The sequence below is a fragment of the Ovis canadensis genome, chromosome 22 (assembly GCF_042477335.2).
Source record: "Ovis canadensis isolate MfBH-ARS-UI-01 breed Bighorn chromosome 22, ARS-UI_OviCan_v2, whole genome shotgun sequence".
Classification (NCBI taxonomy): Eukaryota; Metazoa; Chordata; class Mammalia; order Artiodactyla; family Bovidae; genus Ovis; species Ovis canadensis.
This window is the reverse complement of record NC_091266.1, coordinates 36,532,493-36,559,063: the sequence shown is the minus strand read 5'-3', so window position 1 is coordinate 36,559,063 and position 26,571 is coordinate 36,532,493. Positions and strand designations below refer to the sequence as shown.

Here is a 26,571-nt window from a genome sequence, read left to right as displayed (position 1 = left end):
AGCTAGACAGTATATATAAAATGCTTGGGAAGTGAATCTTCAGCAAATGTTACTTCTTCTTAGCTCAATCCAAGTTCTAAGTTCTTTTTCTATTATTGACTTATTAAACATTTTAGCCATACTTTATTCCTAAATTTATCATTTATCTCTAAGAATTTATGCTGTCTTTTTGCAGTTGTCATTTTAGGGCCTTTCACCCCCCAATGGAATTGAGTTTAATTTACTCATTTTTGGAGAAAGCAATGGCACCCCACTCCAGTACTCTTGCCTGGAAAATCCCATGGACAGAGGAGCCTGGTAGGCTGCAGTCCATGGGGTCGCTACTAGTCAGACATGACTGAGCGACTTCACTTTCACTTTTCACTTTCATGCATTGGAGAAGGAAATGGCAACCCACTCCAGTGTTCTTGCCTGGAGAATCCCAGGGACAGGGGAGCCTGGTGGGCCGCTGTCTATGGGGTCGCACAGAGTCAGACACGACTGAAGTGACTTAGCAGCAGTACTCATTTTATAACTTCAGACTTTTTTCAGTGCCTTAAATTGTTTTTGGAAACAACTCAAGTTTGAAGTCCTATATTTTCCTTTAATTCCTACTCTTCTGCTAAAAGCTGAATGACTATCCATTTCTGTTATTTTTCTCAGCATGAGATGTGCCATATCCAGAGCCAGTGGCTCTTTGCTAGCTTGTGTATTATCGCTTATTTCCTGGAAGCTCTGCCCATAACTAGTTTTCCAGAGGTGCAGCCGTGTAACATCACTGCTCAGGAGGTCAGAGCTGCACATTCTGTACTCTGCTTTTATAAGAGAAAAGCACATGGCAGGAAGGCAAGCTGATACCAGGTATTCTATCTTCTTAAAGAAAGCAAGTTCTAGGGTATATTTTAGGGTCATTATACATTTGGCCCAATGTAATACATCCACAGCTAGAGCATAGACTATAATTAGTTATATGGACTTTAGGAAATATTTCATTAATCAGAATTGATACAAATAAACTTTAATATCTTTTTGCTTTCATTAGAGACACTTGGGTTTATTAGAGAATGCAAATGGTTGCAAATGTTACCTCTATACAAGTGATTTTCAGTGTGAGGTTATGATTGTTTGCAAAAATATATTCACCAGGAATTTAAAAATATATTTTCCAAAAGGAAAACTGGTTTCAGTAATAATATACCTGTGGTACTTAACCACCAAGGACTGGGGACTGTTGACCTCAATTTTTCTATCTGTTGAATAAGCTGAATGAGAATTTAGTTCTAAGCTAACAGTGACCATCTTCCATGGCCTGGAATTGGTTCTACTGGGGTAGGGACTGAGGGTTAGTAAAAGGTAAGGATGGAGGCCATATGGAAGAGGAAAGTATAGAAGATAGAAATCAGATTCAGGATTGTCTTCAAATTTCCAAGGATACTTCTTTGTTCTTTGCAGCTCCCCGTCATAGTTTTCTTCTCTTGTCGTCAGGAATCAGCTTGCTTTTCTTTTTCATTGCTGTTATCTATATTTTCCACAGTTTTTTTCACCTTCCCTAATCTTTGCAGAAAAGATAGCTTATCTTTTCTGTCTCTTCCCCTACATTTGTGTCTCAGAAGTAAGCATGCTGATGTTTTTACTACTTGTAAGGAAAAGGAAATGTTCCAGAAACAAAAAGAGATCTTTCATCTGGCTGTGCCACAGGGTCTCTTTTTCCCCGAGTGAGCATTTTCAGGGGGGAAAAGTTGTATATAAGTGCTACTTATATTTCAGAGGAAAATCAGATTGGCGTTATAGTGGACTCCTTATCATTAGAGCTGGGCAGAGGCAGCAGCCTGGAGTAACAAACAGGACTCTGCCTCTGGGTGGGAGGGATGAGCAAACTGAAGACAACAGGAATCAGCTGTGTTGGGTTGCTGGGTTGTGGTGTTGTAGCAAGAGCAGTATCATCCTGACCCTGAAAATCAGAAAGTAGAGGAAATTCATATGCCCTTTTGCTTTCATTCGACAGGGAGACTTTAGCACAAATGATAGAAGAAAATTTGAACTGTCTTGGCCATTTAAGCACTATTATTCATGAAGCAAATGAAAAACAGGGCAACAGTATGATGGTAAGTTTTATATGAATATGGATGTGTGTTTTAAGTGTGTTGGGTGCAAAGGGCTTAACTTTCCATGCTGGACTTATCTGGTGTTTGGGATTCAGTTGGGGAATAGAACTCAGAGCAAACAGCATTTGAGGAATGCTTAACCTCAACTCCCCATCTTCTCTTACTCATGGATATACTAGGATTATACCATCAGTAATCTTTAATAGCATTTTTGGTCAAGTTAAATGATTGGTGAGCTTTCTTTGCAGTGTGACCACTGAAATCAAATGGTCTGTACTTTTTTGCTTCTGCAGTCAGTTTTCCCCAGTAAGATGGGGCATAATTTGTACTGTACTTCAAATATAGTAACTGTTGTGTGCAAAATGAATAATGTTAATATGGTTATTAACAGAAGTGTTTTTATGAAGATTTGATTGCTATGAATTACTGATTTGTTAAAACTTGGCGAAACTACAATAAAATATTTACTGAATTAACTTTTACTATGTTTAGTCTTGATATTAATTCTTTGTTTATTCCTCTTTCATTATTTGCTTCAAATATCTGAAAACTCTTTGAAAATTTTTTTTTGTTAGTAGAAATTAAGGTAAACTAGACTCTTTAATTGTAACTTATTTGTATTTTTGGTTTTTCAACTTTTGATTATAAAATCTCCAAATAAACAGAAAACTTGCAAAAATGAACACCCATATACCTACTGCTTAGAGTCAACATCTAATGGTAACTTTTTCATGCCTGGTTTTAGAGTCTTGATTGGAGTTGGTTAACAGAATGACTTGCCACTTAGTGACTCTCCTGAAACCTATGAAGTTGTTGCTGCACATGTTGGACATTTGTTTTTCTCCTATGAAGCCATTCTTCAAATACCAGTCAATGGAAGAAATGACTATGATCAGAAACTCCACATGATTTTACAGCATAATATTTTGATTCTGGGTAATTTTAACTTCTGAACAGATAGAATTTTATGAGTCGGTGGACTTAAATCCATTTGTCTTCAAACTTGGTAAAACATTACTTATTTAACTGATTCTTTCAACATTTAACTTTTGGGCATAAGGCCAAAATAATGTATACAGAGAAGAAAATCTCAACATGTATTCTAAGTAAAAAGTGTTTGCCTATGTTTCTGTGGAAGAGACTGCTTGTGTTGTACTTGTGTTGCACTTAACAGTGCTCTTCCCAGCCTCATAAGAGAGTTTAATCCCATTTTCCATTTTACTGTACATTTGATTGTATCCCTTTCCTATGAAAGGGATTGTGCATTTGTGCCTTTAATACCAATTGATTCTTCCAAATGTTAAGTGTGCTATATGTATATGTATTTAAGATGTACATTTAATAATATCAAAGAGAAGATACCTGTTAATTTATAATGTATTTGAAAGCTTATCTGTTTTCATTTGTAAAAATGGGTCTTTTAAGGAATCTTTCATGTCTTCTCATACAAATTTATAAAGATCTGCATTCTTTATCTATAATTCCAAAATCCAAAAATCTTTGAAAACAAGATTTTTCATAAAATTGATGACAAAATTCATCTGCTTGCACATCCAACAAGAATTGACAGTGAGTCTACTTATCCCATTTAGTGTGAATATTCTTTTCTTTTGCTGCAGAAATATTACTGTATTTGATTATTAGGGGGAAGGGTGCTGGCACAGACCCTGCCTGAGGTTTATGTAGTATGGTATATGCACTGAATTACCTTTCTAAAATCTGAAAATTTCATAATTCTGAAGCATCTGTCCCCAAGGGTTTCAAGACTAGATTGGGTTGCCTTCAAGATGGTATGGCCGCAGACAGGGTTTCAGATAAAGGATTGTGGATCTATTGTCTATTAAATAATTTAGAAGGTATTACTTGTTTTAAAAATGTGAAATGCTTTTGTATTCTAGACAGTTTTTCACTTTGTATATTAAACAATTTTTAAATTACTTTCTGAATCTCTATTCATTAAAACCAGACTGTAGCAGAATAATTGAATATGCTTTGAGAAAATGTGAAGGTTCCATGAAGCAAAGTTGGAGCACAGAGTAACATAACAGGCTTTTAGTGTACTTAGGAATGAAACAGACTTACGGTAAAGGCAGTATTGGGTAGCTTCTTTAATATAGTCTTTTCTCCTGAGATGGCCTGTCATCACTATCTGTTTCTAAAAACTATGCTTATACCATGTCCTAAAAACTGCTGTCTTAGTTACACCATCCCCATTTTTGCTAATAGTGTCATTTTTCCAGTCATCTCAGTTTGAGACCTTGGGATTGTCTTCGCCTAACTTTTTAGTCAACTGCTACTACTGTGTCTCTGAATATGGACATTCTGGCTACCAGCCATTAAAACTGGCTGTCTCTCTCTTGCTTCTTCCAGTTCTAGAAGGTTTTAATCAGTAAACATTTATTGGGTGCCTGTTGCTTGGAAGAAACTGAGCAAAATGGGAAGATCAGAAAAATTAACACAGGCAGTACAATAAGAGTGTTTATTTGGAATGAAATTATTGTTAAAGGCTTTTTGAAATGAGCATTTTCTAAATATCATTATAATAACTGATAAAAGACCTGGTATAGGGTGGGACTATTTTTATGGTTTGTGGCTGATACCACCTCAGGAGAGCCTGATCTGTATGATATAGGCAAGTGGTATGAGTCAGAACAGCCTATTACAGTGAGATCACCTCAGATATGCTTTTGATACATGAGTTGACCACTCTATTTGTTATTTGTTGACAGTTTTCAGAGTTGAATTTCAATTGTGGATTATATCTATTTCATTCAAGCAATACTATGAAAAACTAAAATAATTCATCCAGAAAACAGAAGTAAACGAGTTATTTTTCATTCGTTTTGCTTTTTGTAGGTCAAAATAGCTAAGCTCTGCAACTAACATTTATCTAGTACAGACAAGGTCCCATATATTCTTAGGTGTAAAAGTCAAAGGGATGATCCAGGTAAGTGCATTTATTGAAGGGAAAAGGTAAAGTTGTTTGGGAGGGCTTGCTTTAATGAAGATTTGAATTGATTCTATTACCTCTTTCCATTTCCACCAGTTACAACTACTGAAACTTTGGGCCTGCAGTTTACTAACCACTTGGCTTCCCTGTCTCCTGTCTCCACTCCGAGCTATTCTGTAGACTTACTGACCCAGAAGCACTGCTTTCTCATACTTCCCTACCTAAGAGATTACAGAGCTCTCCAACTTTAGTCTATTTGTGGTCCCACTGCTAGTCTTTCAAAGCTTGTGTGACTAATGCCCAACCTCTTCTAATATGCTGCCCTAATTTCCCTTATATTCATCTATCTCACTCCTATCTTTACTCTTTCACTAAAAGCAGAGACATCACTTTGCTGACAAAGGTCCATGTAGTCAAAGCTATGGTTTTTCAGTAGTCTTGTACCAATGTGAGAATTGGACCATGAAGATGAGCATCAAAGAACTGATGCTCTCAATTACGGTACTGGAGGACACTCTTGAGAGTCCCTTGGACAACAAGGAGAGCAAACCAGTCTAGTCCTAAAGGAAATCAACCCTGAATACTTACTGGAAGGATTGATGCTGAAGGTGAAGCTCCAATACTTTGGCCACCTGATGTGAAGAGCTGGCTCATTGGAAAAGACCCTGATGCTGGGAAAGATGGAGGGTAGGAGAAGGGGGAGACGGAGGATTAGATGGTTGGATAGTATCAGACTCAATGAATAAGAGTTTGAGCAAGCTCCGGGGGATAGTGAAGACAGGAAAGTCTGGCATCCAGTCCATGGGGTCGCAGAGTCAGACACTACTTAGTGACTAAATAACAATGAATAACTTAAAAGGGCAGAAAAGTATTTAGTGAAAAGAAAGTATGTCTTTATTCTCTGCTGCTAAGTCGCTTCAGTCGTGTCCGACTCTGTGCGACCCCATAGACGGCAGCCCACCAGGCTCCCCCGTCCCTGGGATTCTCCAGGCAAGAACACTGAAGTGGGTTGCCATTCCCTTCTCCAATGCATGAAAGTGAAAAGTGAAAGTGAAGTCGCTCAGCCGTGTCTGACCCTCAGCGACCCCATGGACTGCAGCCTTCCAGGCTCCTCCATCCATGGGATTTTCCAGGCAAGAGTACTGGAGTGGGGTGCCATTGCTTTCTCCGGGTTTATTCTCTAGCCATCCAATTTCCCCTCCCTGCAGAAAAGCACTGTTTTAGGGCCTTTCAAAATCAGGGCCTAGCCTAATATCCCACTCCTTTCCAACACAGAGGCTTCAAGGAAGTTCAAACGCTCACTGTTCGTAGTCTTCCTGAAGGACCCTCCCAACACACACCCACGTTTGCGTGCTTATTAGTTCATTCGGTTCTTACTGCTTGGATGGCCTTCATAAAGCCCTCACTGGATCAGCATTCTAGCACGTTAATAGATGTCTTTGCACAAGGACAAACTGACCACTAAGGGATGTCTCAGATGCCTTCTTTCCTCTGCCCCTTTGCTTACTTCCAATACCCCACTTCCCTTTTCTTCCGGAGCAGGAAACCAAAAGCACACAGAGAAGACCCTACGCACCTTCGCGCGAATCTCTTGGCGGGCGGCTTGGAGAATTTTGTCCCATTCGCTCCCCGTCTCTAGTCGCAGGGCGCGGCGTTGGCGTGCGTGTCCGCGCAGCCGCATTGCCCCGCGGGTGGGCGGGGCCGGCTGTTGGCGGCGGTTGGCCCGGCCTTGGTGGCGGCTCCACGTGCGGGCGGGGACGATGCGTCACTGATTAGTGAGGCCCGGCCGAGGGGTCGGCCTCCGTCCGGAGTCTGCGGCTGGCTCCCTTCTCAGTTAGTGCCTTCTGCTGGGCGGGGAGGAGTGGTCGTCGGGAGGGGGCTGTCAGGCCGAGCCGTGTCGACTCACGGGCCAGCTCTGGCGGAGCGGGTTGGCGAGGAGGAAAAGGGGGCATAGGACTCCTCAGCTCGGCCTGCGGGACGGCGCCGGGTCGCCAGGGGGAAGGTGGAAACCAGAGGTGGTGGGCCTGTCACTCAAGGGGCTGGGGCTGCGTTCCATCCGCATGCAGGAGGAATTAAGATGAATATGACTCAAGCCCGAGTTCTGGTGGCTGGAGTGGTGGGTCTGGTGGTGGTCCTCCTCTACGCCTCCATCCACAAGATCGAGGAAGGACACCTGGCCGTGTACTACAGGTGAGCAGCACGTGCAGTCAGCTCAGGTTCTAGAGCAGGGAGAGGGAGACTTTTATTCGAGTCTAGGAAATTGTTCTCGGGGAACTTTTTCTAGTCCTAGAAGGTGATTTTCGTCGCATCCCTAGGGGGTTTGGGGGTGGTGGCAGGCTTTTGTAGACAGCTGGACAGTTTCAGTGCTGTGCAGAGATTAAGACTCCCTACAATTGTTCCTAATAGTAAACCCACTTATTTGTAGGAAAAAATGAAAGGTGGAAGGCAGTGGTCACTCCATCTGTAGCTGAGGAGGTGGATAAATCATTGTTAAATTGCATACAGCTTTACTGACTTTCTGTTTGCAGCTGTAGATGCTATTTAGAAACTTGAGTCCTGTTTGTGGTGGTTTCTTAGCTTTTTGTTTTCTTTAAAAGATTATGGCATCTGGCTTGGGCTTGTAAGGCCATGAAGACCATTACAGTTGTTAAATTCCTGGACCTTGGGAGACAAGCACAGGATTGTGACAGACACATCCTCCCAACCTTTCTCTTTCTTTTCACGTGGAAAGGAATGGTGTGAAGTTTGTTAGTTGCTCTCTAGCAGAGATGAATAGCTGTTCCTTCAACGTAGTTTCCACCAGTTTTGTTTTTTTTTTTATGTAGACAGATGATAGTTTGGAGAAATTTGAAGTGGTGTATTTGAAAGAGCTTCAACTTTTTGCTGGCTTCCGCCCATCCTCCCCTAAAACTGATGTTTCCACTTTTAGATCCACCTTGAGTCTTAGGAATAGTCTTAGCAAGTAGGGGTGGGAGTCTGGCATTTTAAAAATGACAGATTAGTCTGTATTTCCATCTAGTTCAGCATATAACTTTCTTTCAATGAATTTGAAATTTTAAAAATTTTTGGAAAAAAAATTTTTTTGGAATAATGGAAAAAAGTGATAGTAAAGGCAAAGAAAGAACATTTCAAGGTGTGGGTTTCAAAGAGTTAGGGATGGACCTAAAACAATTAATCTTTTCTTAGTTATTTGTTATGAATTCTTTGCAAATCTGTTTATATTTTCAAGATAGAAAGCTAAGTTCTATGAATTTACTATTCACTATATAAAACAGGATTTCATTTTTATTGTTGCCTCCAAATTGCCTCCTTTTTATAACTTCCAGAGTATGGTGTCATGTTTCTTACATTTCAGAATTTGGTGAACTTCTATTCACATCTATGCTTATAACATTGATTTATAGTTTTATCTCTTTATTCTTCATCTTTATATGCTAATTTTTTGTTGATTTTATAGAGGCTTTATAGTCCAAGTATTTTTTTAAAAATTTTTGAAATATAGTTAATTTGCAATGTTGTGTTTTAAGTGTTTAGCAAAGTGATTTATATGTTTATATATTTTTCAGATTCTTTTATGTTATAGATTATTACAAGATACTGAATATAGTTCCTTGTACTATACAGTAGGTCCTTGTTTACCTATTTTATATATAGTGTTGTGTATATGTTAATTGCCCCCAATATTGTAATTGCTTTCTATGTAGAGTAAAAGAATCGTGAGCATCAGAAATTTTCTCCTTACTTGGAAGTTTGTGTTATCTCTTTTTTTTTTCCAGCCCAGTGATTAAATGTATTATGTTTTGATCTGGCTTGTGTTATGTACAGTTAAAGTACATCAACTGAGAGCCAGCTGAATTTTTTTTCCACAAGTACTTCTCAAAAGATTAAAGACCAAAGAGAATCTTTATACCTGAAAGTATGGTGGAGACCCAGAGATGTGGTTGTTAGAGCTTGTGAAACAAGGTGTAATGTTAACAGTTTAATTTTATCTTTTCACTTTTGTAGGTATGACAGATACTGTAGAGACCAGCAATTGTTCATCACAAGTAACTTATACTAGTGAGGCTTTAGTAAATCAATAGAATGAGTAAGAGTGAATGTTTATTGTAGCATTTTAGATTTGGAAAGAGAATTTCTCTTTTTATAATCTTATCAAATTAAAACATCTTTTTGCAGGGGAGGAGCTTTACTAACTAGCCCCAGTGGACCGGGCTATCATATCATGTTGCCTTTCATCACTACCTTCAGATCTGTGCAGGTGAGTGATTCCTAGGGAAGCCCTGACACTAGAAAGACAAGTGTGACAGGAACAGTTACCACATTCATGGGTAGAGATAGATTTCCTTATTGCTTAAGCAAATGATAGTATGCTACCAATGTAGAAGCTAAAGTTCAGAGTACAGTTGTCACAGCATAAGTTATGACTTTGAACGACATCACTCTCTGGAAGTATGAGCTAGGCAGCTTTTAAGGACTGACTTCTCCCATCTATATAGTGGAATACAGCAGGTTTTCTGTTTTGCTATCAGAGTAAAAGCAAGATTTTGAAACACAACTAGAGACATAAACCAGTGATTACTTGGTTTAGAATGGTGTTTGGTTTCCATAGAGGCAATCTCCTGGGCTACTGTTAACATGGAGGATCTCAATTTTTATACACAGTTTCTCTGCCTCATATTTTTGCCTGGAACATTAAGCACAATTTTATGTGGAACCATACTGAATGTTCTAGTTTGACAACATCCCAGAATATCTGAAATAAGCATCTGGTTCTTGAGAATACTGTCTTGGCTGTAGGAGACACTTAGTAAATATCTTTTGACATGACAAGATGACAAAGCAGGATTAGATAGTTAACTACTTTTGCAAGCACTGTGTGATTATAAATCTTTGGATTCAGAAGTTTGTCTACTATCTGCTGCTGATTTTTCAGGACTTAGGGAAGTTTAATGTGTTTAGTCTTGTAATTTAAAGTCTAGGCTTTCTGCTAAATGAGATTTTCATTATGAATACTTAAATCCTCCAGATTTCCTTCCAATTTCCTTTTAGATGGCTTGGGGTAAGAATCGTGTCTATTGAAATGAAATATAGGGTTCTCCTAGTCAGACTGAATTCCATACTGTTTTCCCATACTTTATTCACTCTTGCCTTGGCTGATGCCGTCTCACCATCTCTCTTTATTCCTTATTTCCTGTCTAAATCTTGCCAGCCTTTTTAGAGCTCATCACAAATTCTACTCTTGTTCTATAGCTCTTTAAGTCTGTATTGTAAATTTTGGCCCTTGGTCTTGTTTCCTTTAGTAATGTTGTCTTGTTATTAGTCTCTTAAGTTTTTGTATGAATTTTTTCCCAGAAAGTCTCATAACTTCTTGAAGGCAGGGGTTGTAACACAGTTTATATTTCTGGCCTTTCTACTTTTGGTGAAAGTTGTTAAATTGAAGTGATTTCTCAGGAAGCGGTCTGGTGTAGTGAACATGGGGCCAGAAACCTGGAGAAGAGGTTCTGACCCTGGCTCCTCCACCAGTTGGTTACGTGACTTTGCAGAAATTACCTAACCATTCTAGACTCCAGTTAGTTCTCTGAATCAAGAGGTTTTTGAACCTACCAACAGCTTAAAGCTCAACATTTGAAAAACTAAGATCATAGCATCTGGTCCCATCACTTCGTGGCAAATAGAAGGGGAAAAAGTGGAAGTGTGACAGATTTTATTTTCTTGGGCTCCAGAATCACTGTAGATAGTGACTGCAGCCGTGAAGTTAAAAGACACTTGCTGTTTGAAAGGAAAGCTGACAAACCTAGACAGTATGCTAAAAAGCAAAGACCTCATTTGGCCAACAAATGTTTATATAGTCAAAGCTGTGGTTTTTCCGTTAATCATGTGTGGATGTGAGAATTGGACCATATGGAAGGCTGAGTGCTAAAGAATTGATGCTTTCGAATTGTGGTGCTGGGGAAGACTCTTGAGAGTTCCTTGGACTGTAAGGAGATCAAACCAGTCAATCCTAAAAGAAATCAATCCTGAATATTCATTGGAAGGACTGATGCTGAAACTTTAATACATGGGCCACGTGATGTGAAGAGACAACTCGTTTGAAAAGACCCTGATGCTGGGAAACATCGAAGGCCACACAAGAAGAGGGCAACAGGAGGAGATGTAATTGAACATTACTGACTCAATTTGAGCAAACCCCAGGAGACAGTAAAGGACAGGGAATCCTGGCATGCTGCAGTCCATGGAGTCGAAAGAGTCAGATATGACTTAGCGATTGAACAACAGCCAGAGTCAACAGCCTAAATGGTCTATAGTGATGTTGTCAATGGCTTCATCAGATGCTTAGAGATCAGGGGCTTTTTTTTAGATTTTGTTCAGTGCCAGGCATGTCTGTCTCTGCCTTCTTGGAGATTAGTATGTTGAGTCATACTGATGACTTTTATATAAAAGAGATAAATACAGGATGTGTGTATATATTTACATATAAATATTTATATATACAGACATTCACATATAGAGTGATAAACTATCATAAGAAATGAAAATGAAATTTATAAAAAGATTTTTGTGAACTAATTACTTTGTATCTACAAAATATTAAATGTTGGAGTCAGTTTGACTAAATGGAAATGGTCTTTATATGTGAAACAGCAGTGTTCTAGGAAAGAATTATATTAATAAAACCCTCTTAAGAAGTTGTTTTCATAGGAATGAGATGTAGAAACATTTTTAGGAATTTTTGGAACACATTAGAGGACATAGGTTATATAAACAAATGGCTTAACAGATTTGGCATTTGATAGGAATATTTAAGAACCATCTTGGGGAAATATGATATCCCCATATATGATGTAAGAAAAAAAATGTTTAGAAAAATATGAAGACTTTTAGCCTTTAAAATATATATAACAAAACCAAAGACTTTTGAAATATTTATACTGGGAAAATGGTTTTTGAGATAATATAAAAGAAGTAAAAAAGTACATGAAAATAGGATGTTAAATTGAAGATTTAACCTTTGAACTCTTTGCTGGTTCCTGGTTTGAAAATTGAAGACTATCCTTTAGATTTAGATAGAAATGTATATGTAAAGTTGATATGGAAGTCTAATTTGGTTAATGTTTTGAAGGGAATAAACTGAGCTCATCTTATCAGCTTCACTCTCTACTCAGAACCTGTCACTAATGTTTATTATCACCCTTTTAACCCCAAAATTCATAGTCTATTCTTTCCTCTCCTGGAATTTTATATGCAACTAGTTATCAAACTCCTCTGTTAAGTCTCCTGGGTTGACAGCTTTCAGTTTCCATGGCTTTTTCTACGTTAATCTAAATAAATTACTACTTTAGCTTCCCAGCTGGTGTTCTTGCCTGCGGATGTGATAGGTAATGAGAACCACATCACACATAAGCAAAGGAATGAAGAAAAAGTCATATTTTTGAAAGGTTCATTTTGTGGCTGTTTATAGGATGGATTAGGGAAAGCACAAGCCACCCCCCGCCCCCAGCCAATATTCACGGCCCTCTCCCTAACATCATCATGTTCTCTTCTCAGAGCCTCACCTCATCTATATTGCCCTTCCTACTCCAGAGAAGCCAACTGCTTCCTGAAACCTATACACACAGTTTGTGTGACTGGTTACTTAATTCTGCCAGTTAATACCTAATTTGTATCTGTTATGGATTGCTATGTAAGGATTTTCTCTCCTGTGTTGGATTGTGAGCTCTTTGGAAACAGGGGCCATGCTTCCTTTCTCCTTTGTATTCTGTCAAGTGCTCTGTTGCTGTGGGCTTAATACAGTGCATTGTGTCCAGGATACACTCATTATGTGCTCACCTGTTGGATGCCTTCCAGTGCAATAGGGAGTCATTCCAAATCCAAATCAAGTTATGACAGGGGTAGGGTAATAAAGTACCATATTGTTGGTTCACTAGGAGGAAGCACTGCTGATGGTGGCAGTTCTATTAAAAAGGAAATTGAAGAGACCATCTGAGAGGTCACTAGGACCTGACCTAGAATACTGCTTACAGCTTCAGAGGAAGAGGTTGCTGTTGAGTTCAAAGGCCTACTTGTATGCATATAATAGTTATCTTTTACCTTCATTGTAAACATTAATAATTAGCAGTGGAATCAGAGTTCAAAACACAAGGCCTAGCAATAGTATCCTTGTGGGTATTCCATGTAGTTTGTAATCCCAGGCCAACCCCAGGCAAATAATGTATAGGCAAGGCAAATAAAGGACTCTGATTGAGAGATTGAACATTGAAACTTTTTCCCTGGTGAGTCTTGACTCAAACATTAACTATAAAATATTTTGTTTCTGGTCTTTTGTGTCTGTTTGGATGCAAAAATCTATGACAAACCTAGGCAGCATGTTAGAAAGCAAGAGACATTACTTTGCCAGCAAAGATCCGTATAGTCAAAGTTACGGTTTTTCTAGTCACATATGGATGTGAGAGTTGGACCATAAAGAAGGCTGAGTGCTGAAGAATTGATGGTTTTGAACTGTGGTGCTGGAAAAGATTCTTGAGAGTCCTTGGACAGCAAGGAGATCAAACCACTCCTGTAAGAAAACCCTGAATATTCATTGGAAGGACTGATGCTGAAGCTCCAATACTTTGGCCACCTGATACAAAGAGCTGACTCATTGAAAAAGACCCTGATGCTGGGAACGATTGAGGGCAGGTGGAGAAGGGGATGACAGGAGGAAACGGTTGGATGGCATCACTGACTCAATGGACATGAGTTTGAGCAAACTCCGAGAGATAGTGTAGAACAGGAAAGCCTTGCATGCTGAGGTCCATGGGGTTGCAACGAGTCAGACACAACTTAGCGACTGAACAATGAGGATACAAAAGGAAATTTAGGGGACTAAAATTGTAATGGAGTTCTCTTGTACTTATCTCTTAGCAGTTCTATAGAGATTTTCCTTTAACACTGCTGCTCCTGCTAAGTCACTTCAGTCATGTCCGACTCTGTGCGACCCCATAGACGGCAGCCCACCAGGCTCCCCCGTCCCTGGGATTCTCCAGGCAGTAACACTGGAGTGGGTTGTTCTTGATGATATGTGTGCTGAGTATTGATGAGATATTTTTTCCTCCCCAGACAACACTACAAACTGATGAAGTTAAAAATGTGCCTTGTGGAACAAGGTAAGCGTTCCCCTTGCTTACCAGGGTCCCTTTGATTCAGATGTAGTTTCTGTTCATAAGCCGTAGTCACTTAAACATCTTTCAGATAGGCGTGATAGTAACCCAGGGAAATTTCTCTTCTGAGCGTTATTTGAGAAAAGCCCTGCCTCCAAATAGGAGCTTTCTATCTTAGGAGTCATTTTAAACTGATAGTAACAGTTTAAAATGGAATTAGCAAAAAATAAATAAATAAATAAAATGGAATTAGCTCACCATATCAAGTATAGTATTAAATGCCATCTAATTTAGAGTTTCTGATTTAGTAGGTCTGTAATGAGACCCAAGAATTTGCATTGCTAGCAGAAGTTCCCAGGTGATGCTAATACTGCTGGTCCAAAGACCATGTTTAGAAAATCACTGCCCTAAAGAATTTTGGGGCAGGAAAGACAGGCAGGGCCCAAAGAGGATAATCAGTACATTGCATTGTATCAAAGGAAGAGTATAAAACTCAAAGTATGTTTTAAATTCTGTATTTTAAATGATTAATATATCACTTTTAAAGCCTATAAAAGAGGCGTTGACATCTATGGAAGGACAGGAATGCTTTTAAAGAGGGAGCAGATTCTCTCTGTTTTAAGTTGAGGCATTTGATGCCAAGTTCTCTCTAGGTCTAGCTGTAACTCTCTTTTATGGATTCCCTTCAGAGATGACTCAAAATTGACAGCTGATGAGATATTGGGTAAATTTTATTTTTATCTTCATGCTTTTCTATGTTTGTCAGATTTTTTGCCTGTGAGCAGGTATTATGCTTTTTTATCAGAAAAAAATATTATTGTAAGTTGATAGAAGGGCTTAATTGTATAGTTTCAAAATCTCTTAACTTCAGGTTTCTTAAACTGAGGTTCACATGTCCTTCAGGATGTGTGCTGGTAGGCCAGGAAGTATAGGAAACCATTAATTAACAAGAGCTATCTTTCTGGAGTGTCAATTTTACTTCACATTTTGGGGGGAAGTTTTTTTTTTCATATTAGAGTAAATACAGATGAAAAGTAGATTAAGATAGGGCAGGAAATCAAAAGAATTTTAGTTCATGGCTGACCTCTGTACCTCTTGGGAAACCATTTTATCTGGTTCCTTGTTGGAGAAGTTTGAGGAATGCACTGCTTTAGCTGTTGGCTTCAGTTAATAAGGGCAGAGTGCTAAGCAGCTCTAGGTTTTAGGTCCAGTCTTCCTGTGAGCTCATCTGATAACAGCATTTACAAAGGAGAGCCTTTGGTTATGAGAGGAACCAGGTGAGTGTGTATAGGGGTCATTTGAGTAGTGATTAATGAGGTCGTTTTAATCAGTAATATATCTTTAGATTTTACTTCTAAATTTCTATCATGTGGGGTTTGTTGGATGATGTGGGATTAATCTGGGACTCTAATAGTTTGTATTTGGCTCACATTTTTCCATTTCTCTGTTTTTAGTGGTGGGGTCATGATCTATATTGACCGAATAGAAGTGGTTAATATGTTGGCCCCTTGTGCAGGTATGGTACCCATCTATTCTGTTAGAGTTATAATCAGAGTATTCTGTAACTGAGAGAGTCCCTGAAGAATAAGAGATTCCCTAAGGAAAGTTTTATGACTTCATTCATTTTTTATCTCTCTCTATATAAAATAATCATTGGAATATTTTCCATTCTTAGGGAATGGTGATAGTGATAGATCACAAATCCTGGACAGAGTTAACTTTCTGCAACTGTATGGGATACTCTGAATTGAGTGTATTTAGCAAGATAGTCATTGATTATTAATAGAATTCCTAGAAAGTGGCATTTCACCCAATCAGGATGAAAAATAATTTCCTTACACATTTAAAGTCTATAACTGATCAGTTCCTTGACCACATTGATTTGTGACCACCAAAAAATCTTTTTTAGCTGAGATTTGCTATAACTTGCAATCTGAAAGTCCTCAGTGTGGGGAAAATATTTTCTTGGTAATAGATGAAAACCCCCAGAGATGGAGTACTGTTCAAATAAAAAAACTGAATGCGAGTTTCTGAAGTAAGATTGGCCTTCTTTTTAATGTCTGATTTTTTTTTCCCATTTTTTTTTAAAATTTTGATAAAATATAACAGAATTTGCCATCTTTATCACTTTTAAATATTCAGTGGGCATTAAATGCATTCACAGTTACGCAGTCATCACCAACATCCATCTCTGTAACTCATTTCCATCTTGTGAAACGGAAACTGTCTTCCCAGTAAACAGTGACTCTCATCCGCCCCCCTCCCAGCCCCTGGCAACCACTGTTTCTGTCTTTCTAACGTTTCTGTGTACTTTCTGTCTCTATGAGTTTGACTACTCTTAGGTACCTCATAAATGGAATCATGCAGTGTTTGTCTTTTTGTACTGGCTTATTTAACACTTAACATAATGTCCTCAGGGTTCATCTGTGTAGCAGCATGTCAGAATTTCCTTTCTTTTAAGGCTGAATAGTATTCCACTATATCCATTCATCCGTTGATGGACAGTTAGGTTACTTCCATGTTTTAGCTATTATGAATAATGCTGCTATGACCATGGGTATACATGGGTGTCTTTGAGACTTTACTTTGAATCAAAAGATCTGCTGCTTTCAGAAAACATATAAGTTATTTCTCCAAAAAAAAGGCATGCAGATGCTCAATAGGCACGTGAAAAGATGCTCAACATCACTAATTATTTGAGAACTGCAAATCAAAACTACAATGAGGTACCACCTCACACTGATCAGAATGTCCATCGTTTAAAAGTCTTATAAAGGTACAGGCACAAAGACAGACATATAGATCAATGGAACAAAATAGAAAGCCTAGAGATAAATCCACACACATATGGACACCTTATCTTTGACAAAGGAGGCAAGAATATACAATGGAGTAAAGACAATCTCTTTAACAAGTGGTGCTGGGAAAACTGGTCAACCACTTGTAAAAGAATGAAACTAGATCACTTTCTAACACCGCACACAAAAATAAACTCAAAATGGATTAAAGATCTAAATGTAAGATCAGAAACTATAAAACTCCTAGAGGAGAACATAGGCAAAACACTCTCAGACATAAATCACAGCAGGATCCTCTATGATCCACCTCCCAGAATTCTGGAAATAAAAGCAAAAATAAACAAATGGGATCTAATTAAAATTAAAAGCTTCTGCACAACAAAGGAAAATATAAGCAAGGTGAAAAGACAGCCATCTGAATGGGAGAAAATAATAGCAAATGAAGCAACTGACAAACAACTAATCTCAAAAATATACAAGCAACTTCTGCAGCTCAACTCCAGAAAAATAAACGACCCAATCAAAAAATGGGCCAAAGAACTAAATAGACATTTCTCCAAAGAAGACATACGGATGGCTAACAAACACATGAAAAGATGCTCAACATCACTCATTATTAGAGAAATGCAAATCAAAACCACAATGAGGTACCACTTCACACCAGTCAGAATGGCTGCGATCCAAAAATCTGCAAGCAATAAATGCTGGAGAGGGTGTGGAGAAAAGGGAACCCTCCTACACTGTTGGTGGGAATGCAAACTAGTACAGCCACTATGGAGAACAGTGTGGAGATTCCTTAAAAAATTGCAAATAGAACTACCTTATGACCCAGCAATCCCACTTCTGGGCATACACACCGAGGAAACCAGAATTGAAAGAGACACATGTACCCCAATGTTCATCGCAGCACTGTTTATAATAGCCAGGACATGGAAACAACCTAGATGTCCATCAGCAGATGAATGGATAAGAAAGCTGTGGTACATATACACAATGGAGTATTACTCAGCCGTTAAAAAGAATTCATTTGAATCAGTTCTGATGAGATGGATGAAACTGGAGCCGATTATACAGAGTGAAGTAAGCCAGAAAGAAAAACACCAATACAGTATACTAACACATATATATGGAATTTAGGAAGATGGCAATGATGACCCTGTATGCAAGACAGGGAAAGAGACACAGATGTGTATAATGGACTTTTGGACTCAGAGGGAGAGGAAGAGGGTGGGATGATTTGGGAGAATGACATTCTAACATGTATACTATCATGTGAATTGAATCGCCAGTCTATGTCTGACGCAGGATGCAGCATGCTTGGGGCTGGTGCATGGGGATGACCCAGAAAGATGTTCTGGGGAGGGAGGTGGGAGGGGGGTTCATGTTTGGGAATGCATGTAAGAATTAAAGATTTTAAAATTTAAAAAATAAAAATAAAAATAAAAGTCTTATAAATAACATGCTGCAGAGGGTGTAGAGAAAAGGAAACCCTCCTATGCTGTTGGTAGGAATGTAACTCTGTGCAGCCCCTATGGAAAACAATACGGAGATTCCTCAAAAGACCAGAAATAAAGCTGTCATATGATCCAGCAATCCTACTCCTGGGCATGTACGTAGACAAATTATAATTTGAAAAGATACGCACCCCAGTGTTCATTGTAGCACCATTGACTATAGCCAAGACATGGAAACAACCTAAATGTCCATCAACAGATGAATGGATTAAAAAAGATGTGGTGCATACATATAATAGAACACTATGCAGCATAAGAAAGAATGATATAATGCCAGTTTGCAGCAGCATGGATGGATTAGAGAATATCATAGTAAAGTCAGAAAGACAAATAATGGTATGATACCAATTACATGTGAAATCTAAAATATGACACAAATTATGAAACAACAGATTTATGGTTGCCTTGGGGGAGGGTGGGTTGGGAGTTTGGAATTAGATGCAAACTGTTATATAAAGGACGGATAAGCAGCATGACCCCACTGTACAGCGCAGGGAACTATATTCACTATCATGTGATAAATCATAAAGAAAAGATGAAAAAGAATGTGTATTTATGTATAACTGAATCACTTTGCTGTAGAGTAGAAATTAATACATTATAAATCAACTATACTGTAATAAATTTTTTTAAAAAATCTGTCATTATCCTTATTACCTATTACTAAGTAGTAATACTTTTCCTTATTAAGTATTACTTATTAATAATTATCCTTACTAAAATTTGCACACATACAATGTCAGGATACTGTGTTCAGCAAAAATAATTAAAAAACATGAAGTTAGACCTTTGCCTTAAGGGTTTTGTTTTTTTTTTCCTTCACTTGAGAAGGCATGATACTGACCTAAAAAAAAAATATATATATATATATATATATAGAGAGAGAGAGAGAGAGAGAGAGGAATGTAAGGTCTTGCTGAATTTCATGTCACTGGTACAGGCACAAATAGCAAAAGAATTTCAGAACAGAGAGCAAGCTCTGTTACTATCAAGTGGATTTGGATTATATTTTTCAGCAACTAAGTATTTTCCTGTCTTTTATAATCTAGTTTCCCTGGTCACAGGGGTGTTCCTGGAGGCTCAGATGGTAAAGAATCTGCCTGCAATGCAGGAGACTCAGGTTCAATTCCTGGGTCGGGAATATCCCCTGTAGAAGGGAATGGCACCCCACTCCAGTATTCTTGCTTGGAAAATTCCATGAACAGAGGAGTCTGGAGGGCTATAGTCCATGGGGTCGCAAAAAGTCAGACGTGACTAAGCAACTTAACACGTTCACTTCACTTTCTCACTTGTCCTGGTCACAGATCAGTGGAATGGACTATGATTGGAAAAAACAGAAGAAGGGGAGATATTGCTTGTTTTCTGGCGAGAGATAAAGAGGAAACTGTTGCATCACTGACTCATTTGTAAATGACCAAGAGAATTAATTAGCCACTGAGTGTTATTTGATGACTGGTTTGTGATCTGCAGTCTAGTTCTAGTTTTCTCCATAGGAAGGCCAGTAGAGCACGTCTTGGATTTGAAGGGAGAAAGCAGCATGTTTTAATAAGTAGGGCATAGGTTCTGGCACGGTATAGTATGATACCCTTAGGCACATTTCTGAAATTTCTGTTTCTCAGTTTCATATTATGCAAAATTAGGAGATTTTTTGTGAGAATTGTATGTTAAGGAAGTATATAAATTGCCGGACATAAAGCCTGGCCCAGAAATGTTAGCATCCTTCCCTTCTAGCCTAGCATCTTTTTTTTTCCCTCAACCTTTGAAAACTGCCTTTTTGAAAATGGCCTTTTGGAGCTACTTCCCTCTTTCATTTCCACTGTTCTTCAATTAGTTCAGGTTCTATTTATCTAAACTTTTGCTTTTCAATCATTGCTTCTTTATACTTGCCCTGCCTCTGATTTCTATGCCTTACAGTTCATTTTTCACTCTGCTGCCAAAGTACAGTCTGATAGTGTCATGCCCTTATTCAAAAACTTTCCTTATTACCTTCAAGATAATATACACTCTCCTTAGTATGGAACTCAAAGTTTGCTTACTAGAATTGCAAATGCAATAATATGTGGAATATTAAGCACATTAAGGAACACATCAAGGCTTAGAGTTGTGTTCCATGTTTTCGCAGTTTCATTGGCACTTCTTGTGTATATTTTATAACTAACTTTTACCTTGGCTGAATTAGAGGATACACAGGTAAACATGAATTGTACCTTTCTTCCAGTGTTTGATATCGTGAAGAACTACACTGCAGATTATGACAAGACCTTAATCTTCAATAAAATCCACCATGAACTGAACCAGTTTTGCAGTGCCCATACACTTCAAGAAGTTTACATTGAACTGTTTGGTGAGTCTTATTTGTTTTAAATATATGAATAACCAATTAGAAATCTTGTTCAACTTGTTTGTGAAGGCTATAATATTAGTAATGTGTTATTTGTGCATTTCTTCTGAATTTATAATAAAGCAGTTGTGTTTAAAACATTCTTTATCTTAAGTTGAAAATTTCTTTGCTTAAAATTGCTTAAATTAAGCAAATTGTTACTTAAGATACTTTAAAAATGATAACCATTTTCTGAAATGTATAGTGTATAACTTGGTACAGATTGGAAAAAGATTTATTTCTTACAATATTCTATTTATGCCATGATAATTTACTAAAAATTAGCTTTGCTTGTGCGCTCTCGGTCTCTTCAGTTGCGTCTGACTCTATGGGACCCCATGGACTGTAGCCCAGCAGGCTTCTCTGTCCATGGAATTCTCCAGGCAAGAATACTGGAGTGGGTTGCCATGCCCTCCTCCAGGGGATCTTCCCAACCCGGGATCAAACTTGTGCTTCCTGCAGTGCAAGCAGATTCTTTACCGTCTGAACCACCAGGGAAGCCTAAGAATACTGTGGGTAGCCTGTCCCTTCTCCAGAGGATCTTCCTGACCCAGAAATCAAAACAGGGTCTCCTGCGTTGCAGGTGGATTGTTTACCAGCTGAGCTACCAGGGAAGCCCAGCTTTGTTGCTCTTTTAATAGATAATTGGGGGAATTTAGAACCTGGGTCTTGCAGTTTCCCAAGACTCACCTCCACATTTGATGAGGACTAGCAGGACTCCATATAATTATACTCACAGCTGAGATGTACTACAGCAAAAAGATACAGAGCAAAATCGCAAAAGGAAAAGGCACATGGTGAAGTCTGAAGAAAATCAGGCACAAGCTTGCAAGAGTCTTCTCCAGTGGAGTCATGGAGGATACACTTGATTACTCCAGCCTTGAAATGTGGCAACACATGTGAGATGTTGTCTACTGGAGAAGCTCATTAGAGACTTTCTGCCCAGAATTTTTTCTGGAAGTTGTTCATGTAGGTACCCTCTGCCTAGCATGTATCAATACCAATATCCCATATTTCCAGAAGGAAAGTAGATGCTCAGCATAAAATACATTGTTTGAATAAACAATTTAGGCACAGTGAAGTCATTCTTCCCAGTTCTGGGGATTGTGGAAATGAAATGCTCTCCACATCCACAACCCCAGGTGACAGTCAGAGACCAAACTGCAAATAGGCCTTGCTAGGATAGTAGTTTTCAAGCTTGCTATGCTAATTCTCTTATGTACAAGTTACTTTTCATTTGTGATAGTGAAAGTTCTGGCCAGGGGTTGGGTTGCTGCTATTGGCTGCCTACTTCTCTCTCCTGGAATTATTAGTGAATTTCTTAGAGGCAGATATAGAAATGGTTTATCAGTGTAGAAATCTATCAGTTGATTCCTCGTTGATGATTACAAACTATTGGAATGATGTTTGAGAAAATTTTGCCTTTTCTTGTCACACTACTGGTTGTTTAGTAATGGGGAAAGTACTGATGAGGTGGATAGAAAAATTTGTGAATTATAAAGTCAAATGAAGTGACATCTTTATTCTTGTATGCTTGAAGAACTTTCTCGTGAGGCTTTCCCCCTCCCTCCCTCTCTCTAAATCTAAAATAATCAGCTGAGTTCCATAGAAATGAAATTTAGTTATTTGAGAATTTGGATACAGATTGACTAAAGATAGAAATTTTTTTTTTATTTCAGAGAACCAAGACACATATTAAGTCACAATACTGAATTAAGACATTAGAAACCTAGATCCTCCATTTATTAGATAAACATCAATGGCTGCTTGTTGTCTTTCCTCAATTTCTTTGTCCAGTAATTCCTCACACTTTTTCTCATTTGTATATATATTTATTTGTTTTCATATGTGTGTGACATGGTTCAAGCTCTATGAAAGAATAATACCATGGAAACTTTAGATCTAATAATGATTAGTTTTGTTTTATTGCTAGCATAGTGTTAAGACTGTTTTTTTTGAGTGTCATGAGAGCTCTTGTTCTTGGCTTCAAAAACAGATCAAATAGATGAAAACCTCAAGCAAGCTCTGCAGAAAGACTTAAACGTCATGGCCCCAGGCCTCACCATACAGGTAAGCCCTTCTCCTAGGGAAATTCTTTGGGAATTTTGAGAGCTTTGAATTTAATTGTCCTTGAATAGGGCTGTTTATTCAATAGTTATTTAACTGAAGTGCTTTGGTAATTTATAGTCTATCTTTCTCAGTTTAACTTTAAGTTATGGGTAGCATTTTTTTCTGAACTCTTGGAACAGATAAGCTGAGGTTCTTACAGGAAATAAAATCTGTATACTGCTATGTGTGAGGCATTATTAAGATACAGTAATAGTATTAAGTCAGTGTAAGACTGATGCTTGCCGTCAGTAAGATTATGAAAAAGAATTTCAAGTATAAATTTTGAACAATAATTCCAGACAAAGTAGATATCCCAAAGTATTCATTGACAGATGAATTGACTGGATGACTGTTGCTCTAAGAGTTAAAAGAACATTTCAAGAAAGTCTGCCTGGAAATAACTGGCTTGGAATTTTGATAGATTTAGAAGAATTAATAGGATTTATATGAGGGAAAGGAATAAGGAAGGTATTTCAAGTAGATGGACTGACCTGAGTAAAAGCAAGGTAACAGATGAATTTAGTGGTGGTGTGATGGTGGAAGTGGCATTGGGAGATAGAATAGTGAGAAAAACTGCTTTTTGGGGTCAGTATTTTTTCAGAGTGGGTTGAAATCCATTATTAGGTTCTAAAATCACTTTTAGTGGGTTATGACTAGCCTTATTTAAAATGGAATTGAAGGAAAAGAAACCCAGGCACATGGCTTGTAGTAAGTTTTAAGTATCATCCTGTGAAACTTGTTTGATGTAAGTGTGTGGGGTAGGTTTTATTGTGGGTGTCATTGTAAGATGGCTTTTCTGCTGTAGAAATGCTCAGTAACATTGGAAAGCAGTGACTCTGGATCTGGATTATCAGAGAAGTGGTGAATAGGACTTCTGTAATATGCCTCCTCGGTTTCTAGATGATACTGCTTCTGAGAAGTGTGCATTCACTCTGAGTGGTCAGGCGCAATCTCATAAACAAGTCCGAGGGTATTATCTCCCTTGTTCTCCCCCTTGCTGTGTCGTTCTCTCTGCTGGCTGCCTGAGGGGAAGCTGCCCAAGTTACAGGGTCTCTTGAAATGTCCAAGCTAACTTTGTAAAACCCTTTTGGTTGTTCTGGAGTAGCTTTTCAATTTTAAAGGTAATGTGAATGTCACAGATTCCTACATTCTGCTCAAGTTGTTACTAGGAGATCTAGCTCATTCTTCTTTACAACCCCTTATAGTTCCTTGCCTTATATTACATAACTATTTCCCTATTGTTTCCAATTTGCCTTTAATAAACAATAGTGTAGTGAATATTCCTGACACATCTCCTTGTATGTACAATTTATCTTTCAAAGTGGCTATATAAATCTGCATTCTTACCAGCAGTATTTGTGAATACTTGTTTCTCCACAACCTCGTCAACATGTGAAGCAGTCAGACATGCTGATTTTTGATGCATGGATACATGTGAAGTTATTGAATATCACTCTTTGATTTGCATTTCATTAGTTGTTAATGAGGTTGACATCTTTTTATTTAATTTTTGTCCATTTGCACTTCTCTGTCCATTGCCTATTCATATTCTTTGCCCCAGTGTTGGACTAAAATGGAACCATACCCTAACCATTTTTTTCACCAACAATATGTAAGCATCTTTTCAAGTCAGAAGTAAGATTCGCTACATCATCACTTTTAACCTTTTAATTTAATCCCTGTGGCTTTCAGTTTTTACTGTTATGTACATGTTGTGATGACTAAGCTGTGCTGGGTCTTCATTTCTTTGCAAGGACTTTCTCAAGTTGCAGTGAGCCGGGACTGCTCTTGGTTGCGGTGTGTGGGCTTCTCATTGCAGTGGCTTCTCTTGTTGTGGAGCACAGGCTCTAGGGCTTGCCGGCTCAATAGCTGTGGCCCCCAGGCCTAATTGCTCTGCAGCATGGGGAATCTTCCCAGACCAGGGATCCAACCAGTGTTCCCTGCATTGACAGGCGGATTCTTTCCCACTGTGCCACCAGGAAAGTCCAGGATAAATTTTTAATTGTAGGATTGATGAGTCAAAGTGTATGCCCTGTATGGGGACGTTTTGGTATATATTGCCAAACTGCATTTCGGAAAAATTTTAGCATCTTGCGTTCTTTCATCAGCAGTGTTCATCAGCTGTTGTTTTCTATACATTTGATTGTGTGACTGTACCCAAATAATTAACAGATACATGTCTCTAAATCCTGTTGGAGAAAATGTGTATGGTATTTTGTGTTAGTTATTGAATATACTCAGATGTGTGTTTGCTCACTTTTTGGTTTTTATCTGTTTTTCTCATTGACTTAAACTATTTTTGATACGTTAATTGTGGCAACTCTTAAATACTCACTTTCATGCATTGGAGAAGGAAATGGCAACCCACTCCAGTGTTCTTGCCTGGAGAATCCCAGGGATGGCGGAGCCTGGTGGGCTGCCGTCTATGGGGTCGTGCAGAGTCAGACACGACTGAAGCAACTTAGCAGCAGCAGCATGCTTTTAAGAGCTTTTCACCAATTTTAAAATATAAAAATCTAAATAAAATCAGAAATTAATTTTTTTCTCTACTTTTATAGTTGTACTTTTAGGTTTAAAATTTTAATTCATCTGGAATTCATTTTTAGTTGTGAGGTTGGACTCCAGTCCCTCGCCCAGTTATTAACAACAGTAATTATTGAATAATTTATGCCCTTCTGTCTTCCTTGTTTGTATCGTATGCTAAATTTTGTTATATGGTAAAGTCGTTTTTTGGACATTGTTCTGTTCCATTGCTTTTTCTGTTTCCTGTTCTTTCATTAGTTACTGAGTCTTTCATCTTTTCCCATCCAATCTGCTTCTCTCCTGTTTTTTTCTTCTAGTTAGTAAATGGTTCCCTCTTAGCCTCAGGCCAGTCTAAATGTATGGGAGGCATCTTTGACAACCCTCTTGCCCTTAACATCTAGTCCCTGGATCCTGCTGATTCTACCAAATCCACCTACAACATCTCTGCCGCCTCCTTAAACCAAGTCCTATCTTTACTCCAGTACTTTGGCCACCTCATGCGAAGAGCTGACTCATTGGAAAAGACTCTGATGCTGGGAGGGATTGGGGGCAGGAGGAGAAGGGGACAACAGAGGATGAGATGGCTGGATGGCATCACCGACTCGATGGACATGAGTTTGGGTAAACTCTGGGAGTTGGTGATGGACAGGGAGGCCTGGCGTGCTCGATTCATGGGGTCTCAAAGAGTCGGACACAACTGAGCTGCTGAACTGAACTGAATGCTATTAAATATGTAGTCTAAACATTGAGGAATGCAAACAATTCTTGATGACTTTATTGTATATCCACAGATTTGCTGAATAAACTATCTTTAGTAATTTTTTTGGTTAATTTCCTTAGATTTCTGTGTGTGTGTGTATGTGTGGTAAAAATACTTAACTTGAGATCTACCCTCTTAAAATTTTAAGTGTGCAAAAAGAATTTTTAGTGTACATTTTTTGACTGTAGGTACAATGCTGTACAGTAGATCTCTGGAGCTATTTATTTTACTTGATGAAAACTTTATGAATTTCTCTAGAATTTTTTTAGCTATGTAATTATGCCAAAATAAAAATGTTGACTTTCCTCCTAATCAA

At 38.3% G+C, this 26,571-nt stretch overlaps 2 protein-coding genes and 1 long non-coding RNA gene across 9 annotated transcripts in view; 2 read left to right on the top strand and 1 right to left on the bottom strand.

The window, feature by feature from the left end:
• CHUK (component of inhibitor of nuclear factor kappa B kinase complex) overlaps positions 1-4,021 on the top strand; it is a 41,444-nt gene extending 37,423 nt beyond the window's left edge. For all 7 annotated transcript variants that reach the window (XR_011252064.1, XR_011252063.1, XR_011252062.1 and 4 more), the window contains 2 exons: positions 1,985-2,084; positions 2,830-4,021. Coding sequence is in view for 4 of the 7 variants with exons in the window: in XM_069567190.1 (XP_069423291.1) it covers positions 1,985-2,084; positions 2,830-2,859 (130 nt within the window). In the remaining 3 variants the exon portion in view is untranslated. The remainder of the gene's footprint in view (positions 1-1,984; positions 2,085-2,829) is intronic.
• On the bottom strand, positions 982-6,818 carry LOC138427582 (uncharacterized). Its single transcript, XR_011252070.1, has 3 exons — positions 6,611-6,818; positions 5,623-5,705; positions 982-1,930 (listed from the first exon to the last, which is right to left on the bottom strand). It is a non-coding gene; the product is annotated as an uncharacterized lncRNA (long non-coding RNA).
• Positions 6,714-26,571, top strand: part of ERLIN1 (ER lipid raft associated 1) — a 39,664-nt gene continuing 19,806 nt past the window's right edge. The window contains exons 1-7 of the mRNA XM_069567234.1: positions 6,714-6,867; positions 7,101-7,224; positions 9,211-9,292; positions 14,131-14,177; positions 15,626-15,687; positions 20,702-20,827; positions 22,860-22,933. Coding sequence (XP_069423335.1) covers positions 7,112-7,224; positions 9,211-9,292; positions 14,131-14,177; positions 15,626-15,687; positions 20,702-20,827; positions 22,860-22,933 — 504 coding nt within the window. The 5' untranslated portion in view covers positions 6,714-6,867; positions 7,101-7,111. The remainder of the gene's footprint in view (positions 6,868-7,100; positions 7,225-9,210; positions 9,293-14,130; positions 14,178-15,625; positions 15,688-20,701; positions 20,828-22,859; positions 22,934-26,571) is intronic.